The sequence below is a fragment of the Hippopotamus amphibius genome, chromosome 16 (assembly GCF_030028045.1).
Source record: "Hippopotamus amphibius kiboko isolate mHipAmp2 chromosome 16, mHipAmp2.hap2, whole genome shotgun sequence".
In the NCBI taxonomy this organism is placed as follows: domain Eukaryota; kingdom Metazoa; phylum Chordata; class Mammalia; order Artiodactyla; family Hippopotamidae; genus Hippopotamus; species Hippopotamus amphibius.
In genome coordinates, this window is record NC_080201.1 from 32144324 (window position 1) to 32158468 (window position 14145).

General features: G+C 35.0%; 1 protein-coding gene across 18 annotated transcripts in view; it reads right to left on the reverse strand.

Moving 5' to 3' along the window:
• Nucleotides 1–1051: 1051 nt before the first annotated feature.
• Nucleotides 1052–14145, reverse strand: part of CHD9 (chromodomain helicase DNA binding protein 9) — a 172801-nt gene continuing 159707 nt past the window's right edge. For all 18 annotated transcript variants that reach the window (XM_057713156.1, XM_057713155.1, XM_057713157.1 and 15 more), the window contains 3 exons: nt 9262–9390; nt 6573–6677; nt 1052–4533 (listed from right to left, as the gene is read on the reverse strand). In XM_057713156.1, the coding sequence (XP_057569139.1) occupies nt 3637–4533; nt 6573–6677; nt 9262–9390 (1131 nt within the window). In that variant the 3' untranslated portion in view covers nt 1052–3636. The remainder of the gene's footprint in view (nt 4534–6572; nt 6678–9261; nt 9391–14145) is intronic.

Consider the following 14145-nt stretch of genomic DNA (forward strand, 5'->3'; position numbering starts at 1 on the left):
TTGCGCCCATCTCTGCATACTGCCTCATGGCCCTCTTCCCTGTTTCTTATGTTCTCTCCTCTTCTCATAAGGACACCAGTCATTAGGTTTAGGGCCCACTCTAATCTAGTGTGACTGCATCTTAACTGATTTTATCTGCCAAGATCCTATTTCCAATTAAGGGTCACATTCTGAGGTTCTGGGTTGACATGAATTTTTGTAGGACACTATTCAACCCACTACATGTATATAACATAAGTTTAAAAAGGTTGGATAGCTACATGAACAGTATTTCAGGGTGGGCTTATGGATGATTTAAATACTTGTTTCTCTGCATTTTAAAATAAATAGTTTATGTACTAAAGTTGCATTTATGTAAAGACTAAGTTCTAAATTTATTGTATGAGGTGAACATTACTTGTAGTCAAAAGTTACTCTCTCCCAAATAACTTCTTTCCCTCCTACAGCTCAAAATATATAGAATACATCATTTTACACATAGTGTATCTTCTCTCAAAAACATCCAACATGGCCAATTCTTCCTCCAGCACTGGAACATATTACTGATCCTCTGGGTGAGGACCAGATGAAGCAGTTGACTTGTGTTTACTATATTTTACAAAAAGGAAAAAAAGCTTTTCTAAGCATGACAGTATAGTTGAATGTGTTCAAGTTAAATAAGTGGGTGATGGGACTCCACTGTTCTACTTTTGTAGACTGAGTAAAAACAAATTTCTTTCATATTTACAAAAAATACTACAAACAATAGTGATGAATTAGGAAAGACTCTAAGACCAAGGGAAAAAAATAATTACTAATTTTCAAAATAGACTTCTTTAAGAGGTTAGCTACATCTCTGAGTCTTTCTGGATTTTTAAAGGTTCAGGGGAAGAAAACTTCAAGAAATAATATTGTGGATATAATTATAGCCAACTTCTGTTTCTTAAAAAATCTTCCAATGTACACTTTCCTTTTAAAGATTTGTGACTATGGTTTCTTTCATAACTGGAATAAGACAAATCATACATAAAAATAAAAAAGTATTGTCATGTACAGACACTGACATCATGGGTAGTCAAAGAATATGTTTAATAAAAAATAATTAAACTTCCATTTGCTCTATAGAACATCATAGAAAGTAATTTAATAAATTACAAATGACTTTTTAAGACGTTTGCTCAACTACAGAAAGCAAATTCAGACTACACAAAACACAACTGGTAAATATTGCAAATGTCCAAAAGAAAAATTGGACTAAGACTTGAATCATGAAACCTGAAACAAGGGCTATAAATACAAGGCAATAACAGCTATAATTCTTTTAGTAACTACCAACACATACTTGGATATCCTTTCAACTGCAACTTTAGTATTATGCAATTCTATTGATTTTTTTTCTTATAACCCTTAACTTTACACAACCATGTTTGCATATTTTTTTTAAGCTGATAGCTGGACAATTTTTCCCCAATCAGTACTAGACAGAAGTGTCTTGAAACCCAAGAGAATGTTTAAAGTTAATATTAGCCTTAATGCTTTGAAAACTGCAACTGCCTTATTACATAGAAAGAGAATCACTAAGATGTTAACCAAATTCATTTGATCATAATTAGGAAAATACTTTATCTCATAAATTTGATATAAACTAGATTTTAGTGACAAGATCTAGGGCTTTTTCCCCCCTTTATTTTAAATTGGAGACAGAAAGGAATGAAGATCATGTGGGTAGAACTAGAGGGAGAGAAGGGAAACATGGATGGTGCTGAAATACTCCACTGGCAAACTAAGTTAACTGTGTTTGAAAAACTTTGGCTATCTCATAGGTGTATTCTAGTTAAACAAAAGTGCAATACTGCAAAGGGAAGATACTAAACATGTAATATATCATTTTCATGATGAAGAATTGCTACCCACTTCTCCTGGAAGGGCATTATAGTGACTATTGCTAAGACATTGCATAAAGGACTATCAATTCAAAGTACTATTTTGGGAAAATACAAAAATCAATACAATCCCAATGGAACTTATATAATTTTGTAAATACATATAACACTGTCTCTCTAATAAGGGGTTAGTTATTTTACATACAGAAACATAATTTATTGGTAAAGGTCTTAGAAAATCCAATATAATTGCTTAGTTCATGACAAAGCAGTAGGGGTCTATCAAAGCACACTGAAAGTTATTTTTTCCCTGGGAGAGAAGTGGGGTACTTTTCACCTTGCAAACTTTATCACTGACTTAAGTACCAGAAAAACATACACGCTTATCTCTCCTTAGGATGTAAATGATATTTTATATCCAATTCAGTTCTGTTTTAAATGTATATGAAGGTGAACCTGGACCTCTACCTTGTCAGAATAATAGCAGCTTTAGCAGGAGAAATTGTATCACAAATCAAATATCAGACAAATTTTACACGGTAAAGGGTTCTAAGAAATTGACCAGAAGCCTTGGGCTTCATTTTTTGTGGTTTACAGGAATAATGTATATATTTTTTGAGATTATTCAAAGTGCATTTTCAAAATGGGCAACTCAGTATATTTAATATAAACTGATAACCCAACACTGATTCTGGGCAACATTTAGTCTGCTTACACCTAGAAACTCGAAGTAAATTTAGACTATCTGCATATTACTTTACCCTATTATCTGTTAATTTTGGAATATTTCTATGACATAAAACACAAATAGAAATCTACACAAATAAAGCAAACAAACAATTTCTTTTACATGAAGTATGCTGTGTTGAAAGTTCTTTTCAGTGGCATATCATGAGTTTGCCTTTTCTGAATCCTGGAAACAGACATCACTCATCTGAGACATAATTATTTCTAATAGGAGGCCAAACTTTGAAAAGTTAAAACTAAATATGTCTAGAGGGTGCCAAAGTTACATGACACAGGATTATTTTATGACTTAATTTTACTGATTTTAAGAGTTAAGCTCAGCAAAAAGCAAGTCATATTTCTTGCCAGATTAACATGATATATAGGATGTGTTTAAAAAACCCCTGAAAACAAGTATAGAATTAGAAACGAATGTAAACTTCCTAAACTAACTCAGCTGAGGTAACAGGTAGCCAGTTAAATTGGCTGATTGGGAAACTTATTTCTTCTTTAAAACACACTTGTACCTGAATTGGAAATATCAGCAGTGCATCACAACACTAGAGCATTTTCATGTAATTAAAGCAATGGATGGTGATGTAGATTCTACAGCTTTCATGACATTCATTAGCTGCCCAAATTATTGCTGAGTTTTGATCTGTAAATTATAGGTGTCAAGGAGGCTGTAAAACTATATTCAAATTAAATCAGTAATATGCATAAAGTATTCTGTGTTCACTGCAAATATATTAAATATACAACTCTTATTGAGCATAATTTTCATAAAATTAACCCCCAACAAAATTATAATGCCTTTTGTTGTAATTTTACACCTTTATGTATTTGATAGTACACACGAGTTCAGAAACTTATGAATCTTAAGAAATATTACATGCAAAACGTCTCTGAAAGCAGTTTGCACTTCTAAACAAATAACTGAAATGTTCGGTCAGTAAGTTACTGATGCACTCAACACTGGGGTATTTACAATTAATAATTAAAGAAAAAAAATCCAAAATCAGTTCATAATTTAAGTGCCGTCTGGGAATCAGTCTTCATTACTAGAATCTGAATCCTCGGATGACGATGATGTACTATCAGATCCAGAAGAAGCATCGGCTTTCTCTGAACCCTCATCTGTGCTGTTTTCATTGAGAGGACTCGGCTCAGTTCCCCCTTTGTCTTCCTGATCTCTAACTCTGGAATCTTCTTCCTTTACTTCTACAGACTTAGAAGAGCCTAAGTCACTGTTTTTGTTTTTCTGTACATCAAAAGTATTGGACTGGGACAAAGTTGGAATATGAAGATTAAGGCCTGGAGTGAGAAGCATCCCTGGATAAAGTATATTAGATAGTAATAGTGGGTTAAGAGCTAACGGGTTGGCAGCTGCAGCTGTATTTAATGCAGCAGTAGAGGATGTTGAAGGAGAACCTGACACAGAGTTTTCATCACCATTCTCTGAATTTTGGCTCTCTGTCCTCTCTTTTTTTCCTTCTAGCTCCTTAGAGTCATTTCCCTTTTTTTCCTCTGTTCCAGATTCTGTAGGCTTTTTCAAGAGTCCTCCCATGCCCAACAGATTTGGCAATCCAGTCATTCCTGACAGCAGCATAGGGAACATGGCGGCCACGTTTTTAGCTTCTCCTCCAGAAGAAAGGCCAGCAGCAGGCATTCCCATCAGCCCTGCAGTTACTTGCAGTGACTGCAAGTTTTGTAGGTTTTGTTGTAAGGCCTGAAGAGTTGTGAGGTCCACACCTGGAAGTAATCCATTGGCTAACAAAGGATTGCTTGAAATACTGGTGGCTGTTGCAGGTGTTGCAGCTGCTGCTGCCGCCGCCGCAGTGGCCTTTGCAATTCCACTTTTAGGCCGTCTCCCTCGCCTGCTTACTTCCTCTCTCACAACGGGACCAGTGAGAATACGTTCATACATACTTTCTGGAAGAAATCCCTAAAAAAAAAAAAAATCCATCAATAATAACTATTTTAAAATAAAATCAATAGCTATTAGCTTGTGATACAAATAAGCTATTAAAATAGGTAATCATTCATAAACTTATTCTGCATTGATATAACCAATTATGAAAGAGATAACCCAATTTCATCTTATAAGTAGTGGCTTGAAACGGCTCTTCCACTTCACGTTTTATCTTAAGAGAGCAGAAGGAGGCCTCTGGCCCTTTTTTATACTGTGAGGCATGTTTGTAGAATAGTTCTAGAAAATAGAGGGTCCAAAAAAATTTTTTCATGAGGGTTATTACTGCCATGCCCTTACATTTTTCACATCACCAACTGCTCTAGAAGACTAAAGAAGTGCCCCTCGTCTAATCTGGAAGAACGATAAGGTAAGACCAGAAGAAGTAAGTAAAGATTAAAACGAGATGTTTCACATGCCTCTTTCCTGACTATCACTTTGGGAGTAAAGGAGATAGAGCCAAGTGGAAAGAAAGGTATTCAACAGCGGGAAAAAAAAATCTCTTGGCTCAGAACAGGTAGCAACTGCAGACTGGGAAGCACCAAGTCCAGGGCAATGGAGAGCAACCTAATTCTACTTTCTTGAAATTCTCCCATGATTTTCTGGGGCTCAAAACTCCTAGAAGTAAAAAACAAACAAACCAAAATTCCTAAAAGTTTTAGGAGTTTAGAACCTCTAGACCAGTACTGTACAATAGAAATAATGTAAGCCACATATATAACTTAAAATTTTCTAGTAGCCACAATAAAAAAAAAGGTAAAATAGAAATATGTGACACAAATTTTAGCAATATATTCTAACATAAAATTATTGTCATTTCAATATGTAATCTATGAATATTATTGAGATATTTTATATATTCTTTTTTCCAAACTAAGTCTTCAAAATCCAAAACCAGTGCTTTGCACTTACAACACTTCCTACTTCAGACGAGCCACATTTCAAGTGCTCAAGAGCCACACGTGCCTGGTGGCTACCATTTGTGACAGTGTAGCTCTAGACAGTGGTTTAAAAGACTCTCATGGGACTATTTTTAAATTTTGTTTTGAACTGATCAACTTATTTGTTCTCTTTACAGAAGCATTGGGGTTCACTGCAGAAAACATAACAAAAAAATACAAAGAAAAATATCATCCACAGTTTCACTGTTCAGAGATAACCATTGCTAACATTTTAGGATGTGTGCTTCCATCTTCCCCTTGTGCATATAAACAGATTTTACAATTCTCCCCACCTCCTTTTCTAAAATAAAAAATATAGAATCATATTGAACATAGATTTACTGCCTGTCTTTTTCATTTAGACACCTGTAGACATAATAACTATTAATTATTCAGCATTTACCACATGGTTAGGCTTTGCTACTCGAAGAGCTTAACTGCTACCCCATTTAACAATACTGTGAACTTTTTCCTCCCTTGTCATCAGGTGTTCTTTTAAGATGTAATTTTTAAAATAGTTGCACAGTTTTCCAATATACTGATGGACCATTGGTATATTCACAATTTTTATTACTATTACTGTTATGATGAATAACCTTATATGTATATTTTTCCCCATCATTATTTTTTTAATATGCCTTTTAATTAATTAATTAAATTTGGCCACACCACGTGGCACGCAGGATCTTAATTCCCTGACCAGGGATGGAACCCATGCCCTCTGCAGTGGAAGCGTGGAGTCCTAACCACGGGACAACTAGGGAAGTCCCACCCTCAACCTTTGATTATTTGTTGTGGCATTGCTCAATCTTTATTTGTTGTGGCACTGCTCAAATAGTATCTTCGAGATGAAAATAAACACAAATCAGTATATATTGATTCTGCATTCTAACTTAACAAGCATCTGAGAAATTTGTAATGTAATCTGCAAAACAAAAATTGTGAACTAAAATATATAGTCACATATTCATGGGATATTTTGTTAATACTTAACTTAAAATTTAATCTAAAATATCATTAAATGGCATCTAATTTTAAAAACGATGTCTGGATTAGTATTTATGAAATACTCACAGACTGCTTAACAACATCTCCCCATTCAGGAGCTACTCCATATTCTGCATTTTCTTTCAGGAATCGACATAAATCTTTCAAAGGGGGAGCAAATGCACCTCCAACCTGTAAATGAAAAAGATTGTTAGACACGTAAAAGCACTATTAAATATGACGACATTTCTTGCTTTTATTCTGTGCTGTACAGAGTTTATTTCTTTAAAACACACCTATTCTTTGAACCACTTTTGACTATCTTTATTATATTAAAAAGGACTACCACAATCCATAAGAACTACTAATATGCTATATAAACATGTGCTAATATAAACTTTAAATGTTTCCAGTAGAATTACTGGAACAGTAAAATAAATAACTACCATTTACTGTGAAATTACTATGTTGGGGAGGCAGTGTAGCCTAGTTAAGAGTATACCCTTTGGAGTCTGACTTACCACCTAAATGAGCTTGGGTAAATCTGTAAATCTCTTTGAGCCTCAGCTTCCTGATCTGCAAAATGGAACTAACAACAATACGTCCCTCATAGGCTTTTACGAAGATAAAACGAGATAATTCAAGTGCCTCAGCAAAGGTTCTGGCACATGATAAATATAAGCTATTATTATTATTATTATTTTGCCAAGTCTTGTGCTAAGGACTTTTAAGTACATAATTTATTTTAGTACTCACTGTATCCATTTGAGAATGTGTTATTTCTGTTCTTCAAATGAAGGAACTAAGCCTCAGAGAAGTTATACAAGCTGCCTAAAGCTAGCTGGTAAGTGTTAGAATCAGCTTACAAACTCAGGTCTCAAAAACTCATGCACTTATCAATTATGTAAATTGATACCCTAAAAGTATAAAAATATACATTTCCCTTTAAATGTTTAAATGATTTGGACCTACCAATTTAATGTTTCTTTGTAGTCTAAAGACACTTCTTGAATAATTCCTTTTTCCACACCTTTTTGAATGAATACACACTATATCTTGTTATGACACAGACAGGGTTTAAGATAGTAAGTTATAATACTTGTAGGTATTCTTATCTAGTATTTCCTATAGTCTTTACTTTGCCTCTCAAGTTTCTGTTGCCATCTCCTTTTTATTATGACCTTTGTTAAGCTCCAATTTAAACTGGAGGCCCTCTGTATGGTTTAAGGGGATTCAGCATAGATCTTTTCCTTAGTAACTCATCCGTCCTCTAGAAACTCAGAAAAATAAAAAAATCAACAAGCTAAGGGAAATGAACAGGCCCTTTATCAGGTTAAAATAATTAAAAATAAAATTTAGGGTGCTCAACATTAAACCTAACAAGTAAAAAAAAAAAAAAAAAAAAGGTTCCATTTCCTTAAAACTGGCTAAGACAAATTTATTCATGTCTAGAAATGCTAATTTTTTGTTATAAGATGAAATGCAAAGATTTGTAAAATTAAGTAAAATGCAACTAAAGTGTCATCTTGTTCTTCCCCTAATACATCTATGACAGCACTTCAAAGTATGAACAAAAGCTGAATAAGCTAGCTCTACACAATTGGGGAAAAATCAGTATTAATTTTAATGAGTTAGTGCATAATAAGACAACTGTTATTTTAAAAAGTTTTCTTCCAATTTCAATATTTCTTCTGAGAAATTCAAATGATTTCATGTATTTTTATATTAGCAGTAAGGTCATTTGACAGAGAGCAAAACAGAACTAGAAAATTATATGTAAGGCACTTTAATTTGTGAGTGAAGGAACTCATTGAGCAACTTGCTGTTTTTACTCTGAGGCCATTTCTTCCTTCTTATTCTGTTGCTTGCTCAACAGAATAAAAAACAATAAAAATGTCAAAGCTATACACTTACAAAAGCGTGTCACAAGTGGTCTATCATTTACTTTGTGAGGTAAAAGAGACATATACCAATCCAAACACAAAACAGAAACAATCTGAGGAAACAAATATTGAGCCACATTTGGTTCAGAAAAAGACTTTGGAAAAACTTGACTCTTATCATTCATCAATTAATAAAGCAAGAGATAAGCACAGGGGTACAATTAGTCTATAAGGTACCTTTGTTTAAGACATTTTATTTCCATCTAACAGAAAATTATGTAATATGCCAATTTTGATAGAACAAGACACTTAACAGCCAAATGATGGAAAGTTATGTGATAAATATATAAATCTATAATGGCTATGATGAAAATAATGTGCCCTTTCAACAGAGTTTCTAAAGCTTTGCACCACACACATTTTGGACTGGTGCTGTGGGGACTGCCTTACGTGCTGTAGGAGGTGTAGCAGCATTCCCGGCCTCTACTCACTAGATGCCAATAGCATCCTTCCCCTGCCCACCACCTCCCCAACACCCACCTCCTTACTCCAGAGTTGTGACTACCAAAAATGTCTCCAGACATTGCTAAATGTCCCCTGGAGGACAAAGTTGCCCTCTTTTAGAACCACTGTTTTAGATGTAATGCTCCTGTTCAGTGTCACTGCTTAGGCACAGATATATAAAGTGACTTGCTTATTTCATTCAACAGCTTAGCCAAAGATGTGGGATTTGAAACTAGACTGCATAAAACTGTAGTCCGTGTCTTTTCCCACAAATCTTCTAGATTGAACCCAACCAGGTCTGTTAGAAAATGCTGCATAATGAAACAGTGTTCTAGAGATCTCTTAAATAGTGAATCAACATGGAAAATTAGCAACAAATACATAGATACCTTTCTAGCATTTCTTCTGTTAATCAGCTGAACACGTTCTTCTCCAGTGAGACTATTGACATCTAGTTTATTGGGGTTTCTGCAACGATGCCTTTTTTGTTTGGGTCTCCCCTCATGGAGCTGCATTCTCTAAAATATGTACACAAAGGAATAGCTTTAAAATCTCTGTGCAAATAGCACAAATAAGCTGATTCAAATAATTTAATCATATAAAATTGAAGATACATGTTATACATAAGATGTATTAATACAGCTGACCCTTGAACAACATGGGTTTGAACTGTGCAAGTCCACTTATATGTGAATTCTTTTTCAATAAATACGTACTACAGTACTACACGATCCATGGTTGACTGAATCCGAGGATGTGGAACTGAGGACATGGAGGGCTACTTGTAAAGGGCTAACTGTATAACTATACTTGAATTTTTGGCTGTGGAGGGTGGCATGCATCAGTACCTCTAACCCCTGTATTGTTCAGGGTCAACTGTTTATATACTGAAGATTTATATTATATCATATATATATCTTCAATACATAATATTAAAGGATTTACCCTTTAGTTACACTTTAAAAGGTTATTTAAGGTTTAAATATTTTTATATTTCTTGGACTTCCTAGGTGGCACAGTGGTTAAGTAATCCATCTGCCAATGCAGGGGACACAGGTTTGAGCCCTGCTCCGGGAAGATCCCACGTACCGCGGAGCAACTAAGCCTGTGTGCCACAACTATTGAGCCTGTGGCTCTAGAGCCCACGAGCCACAACTATTGAGCCCATGTGCCGCAACTATTGAAGCCCACGTGCCTAGAGCCTATGCTCCGCAACAAGAGAAGCCACTCCAGTGAGGAGCCCATGCACAATGAAGCGTAGCCCCCACTTGCCACAACTACAGAAAGCCCGTTTGCAAAAATGAAGACCCAACACAGCCAATAAATAAAATAAATTTCTTAAATTTCATTATATTTCTTAATAAAAATGCTGAGTAAGACTTTTTAATGTTACATGAACCTTTTCCTCAAATTATATATTTAAACAATTATTCAAGGCTACCATTATGAATAATATTATCACCCTGTATGAAAGTAGGCTCCTGAAATGAGGAGGACATTGCTAACTCTTTCTTTAAATGCCTTCAAAGGTCACTGTATTCCTAGAGTGTTACTTGAAGGAGTTATCAGTAATGCTGGAACAGCTTCCTCCTTACATTTTCTCCTGATGAATTTTACCTGAAACATCAGATTTTCTCATTGTTCTGATACCATTTATATGTGTCCTAGTGGCTTTCATTTCTCTTCATCTCACTAATAAACTTTCTTATCTCTTCACATAATCCTCACAATACTCAAAGATATTATTCTCTTTAAAAAATTAATGAATTTATTTTTGCTGCACTGGGTCTTCGTTGTGGTGCACAGTCTCCAGAGTGGGCAGGTTCAGTAGCTGTGGCGTGTGGGCTCTCTAGTTGTGGTATGTGGGATCTTAGTTCCCCAACCAGAGATTGAACATGGGCCCCCTGCATTGGGAGCGCAGAGTCTCAACCACTGGACCACCAGGGAAGTCCCCCAAAGATATTATTTTTATTTTACAAATGGGAATCCAGGCTCAGAGAAGATACCTTCCTCAAGGTTATGCACCTAGCAAGCGGCAGTATGTGGCAATAAAAACTCTTTCCATCAAACCATGCTGCTCACTTCTGTTAACTGTTAACAAAGCAGGACTTGATGTTCACAGTCATTTCTAACAATGAGAAATCCCAAGAGACCAAAACTCAAACTCTTCGCATGGCACATCAGTCCCATCACAACGTGGACTGAACTCACCTTTTCTATTCAATTACTATTACCTCACTCATTCCCTCACATACTCTGGAATATCAGGCTAGTCACTGTTTTATGAATATACCTTAAAGTCCCATCCTTTTTAGACTCTCTTCATAATTGCTCTATAATGCCTAGAGTATCCCCCTCTTGCGTTAACCTGGTCAAATGCCTACTTATTCTTTTATCACCTACCAGTCATTTGTCAGCTCTATTTTCTATCTTTTCCCAGATACTTTATTCTGTCTGGGCAGAATAATTACTTTTATCAGTTTCCATGGCAGTTTATACATAAAACTGGTATAGTACATATACCACATTAAAATCATTTTGTTGTAGTGATACCACAGTAAAGTGTGAGATCTAAGACACCATTAATGCAAAGTGCCCATGGGAAATCATATCAATCATTATCTTGTATTCTTTACTCCAACAAATGCTGCTTATAAGAATGTTTGAAAACCTTAATAACAAAGTTATATAAAACATTATGATAAAAGGTTTATTTGCAGTGAAAATGATGAATGGCTATAAGTTAAAAAAAAAGTAATAAAGCGTCCTTTGCAGGGGTAAGGGAAAGGTATGAGAATCTTCAGAGACTAGAGTACAATGGCAAGAACTTAATATTGTTCACTGTTTTATCCTAAATCCCTTAAAGTAGTAACTAGCACATAATAGTTGCTCAAGAAAAATTTACTGACTAAATAAATGAATGTTACTTTCTAACATGTTAAGAAGTTACAGGGTTAAATTTACAATTCTCATCATTTTTAGAATTGCAATACTCATTTTATGATTACTCATCTTACAACTCCTCCCATCATAACTATAAGAGCTTTATTTGGCTTTTTTTTTTTAATCAAAGGAATTAAGTGAAAGTTTAAGAATCTGTGGCATCTTTTGAAAAAACTAGGGATATGAAAGGCATTCAAAAGCCAAGACTGAGGCTCTCTATTTTAGACTACCGGGTTATCTCTTGGTGACAATAACAGCAATGTAAAATACTAAATACATATTACAGATACCAGTATATAAAAATATATATTACAGATACAATCACATTCTAGGGACTGGAGCTTTTGTGGTTCTTTTGCATGAAAAAATAAGGTAATTAATATTTTTCTGTTAATAAAGTAACTAACTTTACCTTTATATAGCACTTTTTAGTCTTCAAAAGATTTTCATTTTTAAATCATTGACTCAGCAAATATTTATAGGGAGGTAGATACCATTCTCTGTATCAGGAATTATGTGCTAAGTCCTGGGGATACAAGGTGAATACGATGGTCCTTAAGAAGCTCATAGAGTAGGGGACAATGTCATTGGGTTATCCAACTAACCTTCATAATGGAGGCAGATAGAACAAGCCTACTAACTTCATTGTACAGAGGATATGCCATTACTCTTTTACCTTACCAAATATACAGACACATCAAGGGAGACCAATACAAAATTTGGTACATCAGCATCTGATAGTAAAGCATTGCAAACTGAAATAACAGATTTCTATGAGTAAGAAAGCTATATGCCCATAAGATAGTGAGTAGAAAGTATTTCAGAGGATAAGGAAAATGTAAATGAATATACCCATTCTCATCTCTGACTAATATAAACCATGCATCTGAAGAGAACCAGAAGCTGTATTCTTACCAGATCTTAAGAGTAATAGTTTGGACAGTGGAGTTATGACTTATTAGCTATGTGGTCTTGCACTATTTATTGGGTTGGCCAAAAGGTTTGTTTGGTGTTTTCTCTAAGATGGCTCTAGTAGCTCTTAGTTGTCTTTAACTTCATTCGAAACAATTTTTTTAGATTGTATTGTGACAGCTGCCAAGCAGCATGCATTAAAAAAAAAAAACTTATCAAAACCAGTAAATTTTTGTGTAGCCACTTTAATACTGAAGATGGAAGAAAAAAAGCAACATTTTCAGCACATTATGCTTTATTATTCCAAGAAAACACAACTGAAACGCAAAAAGATTTGTGTGGTATATGGAGAAGGTGCTGTGACTGATCGAACGTGTCAAAAATGTTTTTTTGCAAAGTTTCACGCTAGATATTTCTTGCTGGATGACGCTCCATGATTGGGTAGACCAGCTAAAGTTGACAGTGATCAAATCAAGACACTAATTGAGAACAATCAACATTATACCACGCAGGAGATAGCTGACATACTCAAAATACCCAAATTAAGCATGGAAAATCATGTCCCTTCGATAGCTCAGCTGGTAGTGCGGAAGCATGGAAAATCATTTGCACCAGCTTGGTTATGTTTGTTGCTTTCAATGTTTGGGCACCACATAAGTGTGAAAAAAATCTTCTTAACCATATTTTCGCAAGTAATTCTCTACTTAAATGTAATGAAAATGTTCTGTTTTTAAAACAAATTGTGATGGGAGATGAAAAATGGATACTGTACAACAATGTGAAACAAGAGATTTTGGGGCAAGCAAAATGAACCACCATCAACCACACCAAAGGGCAGTCTTCATCCAAAGAAGGTGATGTGTATATGGTGGGACTAGAAGGGAGTCCTCCATTATGAACTCCTTCTCGAAAACCAAACGATTAACTCCAACAAGTACTGCTCCCAATTAGACCAACTGAAAGCAGTACTTGATGAAAAGTGTCTGGAATTAGTCAACAGAAAGCATATAATCTTCCATCAGGATAACACAAAACCAGATGTTTCTTTGATGACCAGGCAAAACTGTTGCAGCTTGGCTGGGAAGTTCTGATTCATCTGCTGTGTTCACCACACACTGCACCATCAGATTTCCATTTATTTCAGTCCTTACAAAATTCTCTCAACGGAAACAATTTCAATTCCCTGGAAGACTATAATAGGCACCTGGAACAGTTCTTCTGCTCAAAAAGATAAAAAAATTGGCAAGAAGGAATTACGAAGTTGCCTGAAAAATGGCAGAAGGTAGTGGAAAAAAACTGTGAATATGTTGTTCAATAAAGTTCTTGGGGAAAATGAAAAATGTGTCTTATTATTACTTAAAAACTGAAGGAACTTTTGGGCCAACCCAATACATAAAATTTCAGTATTTCCATTTCTT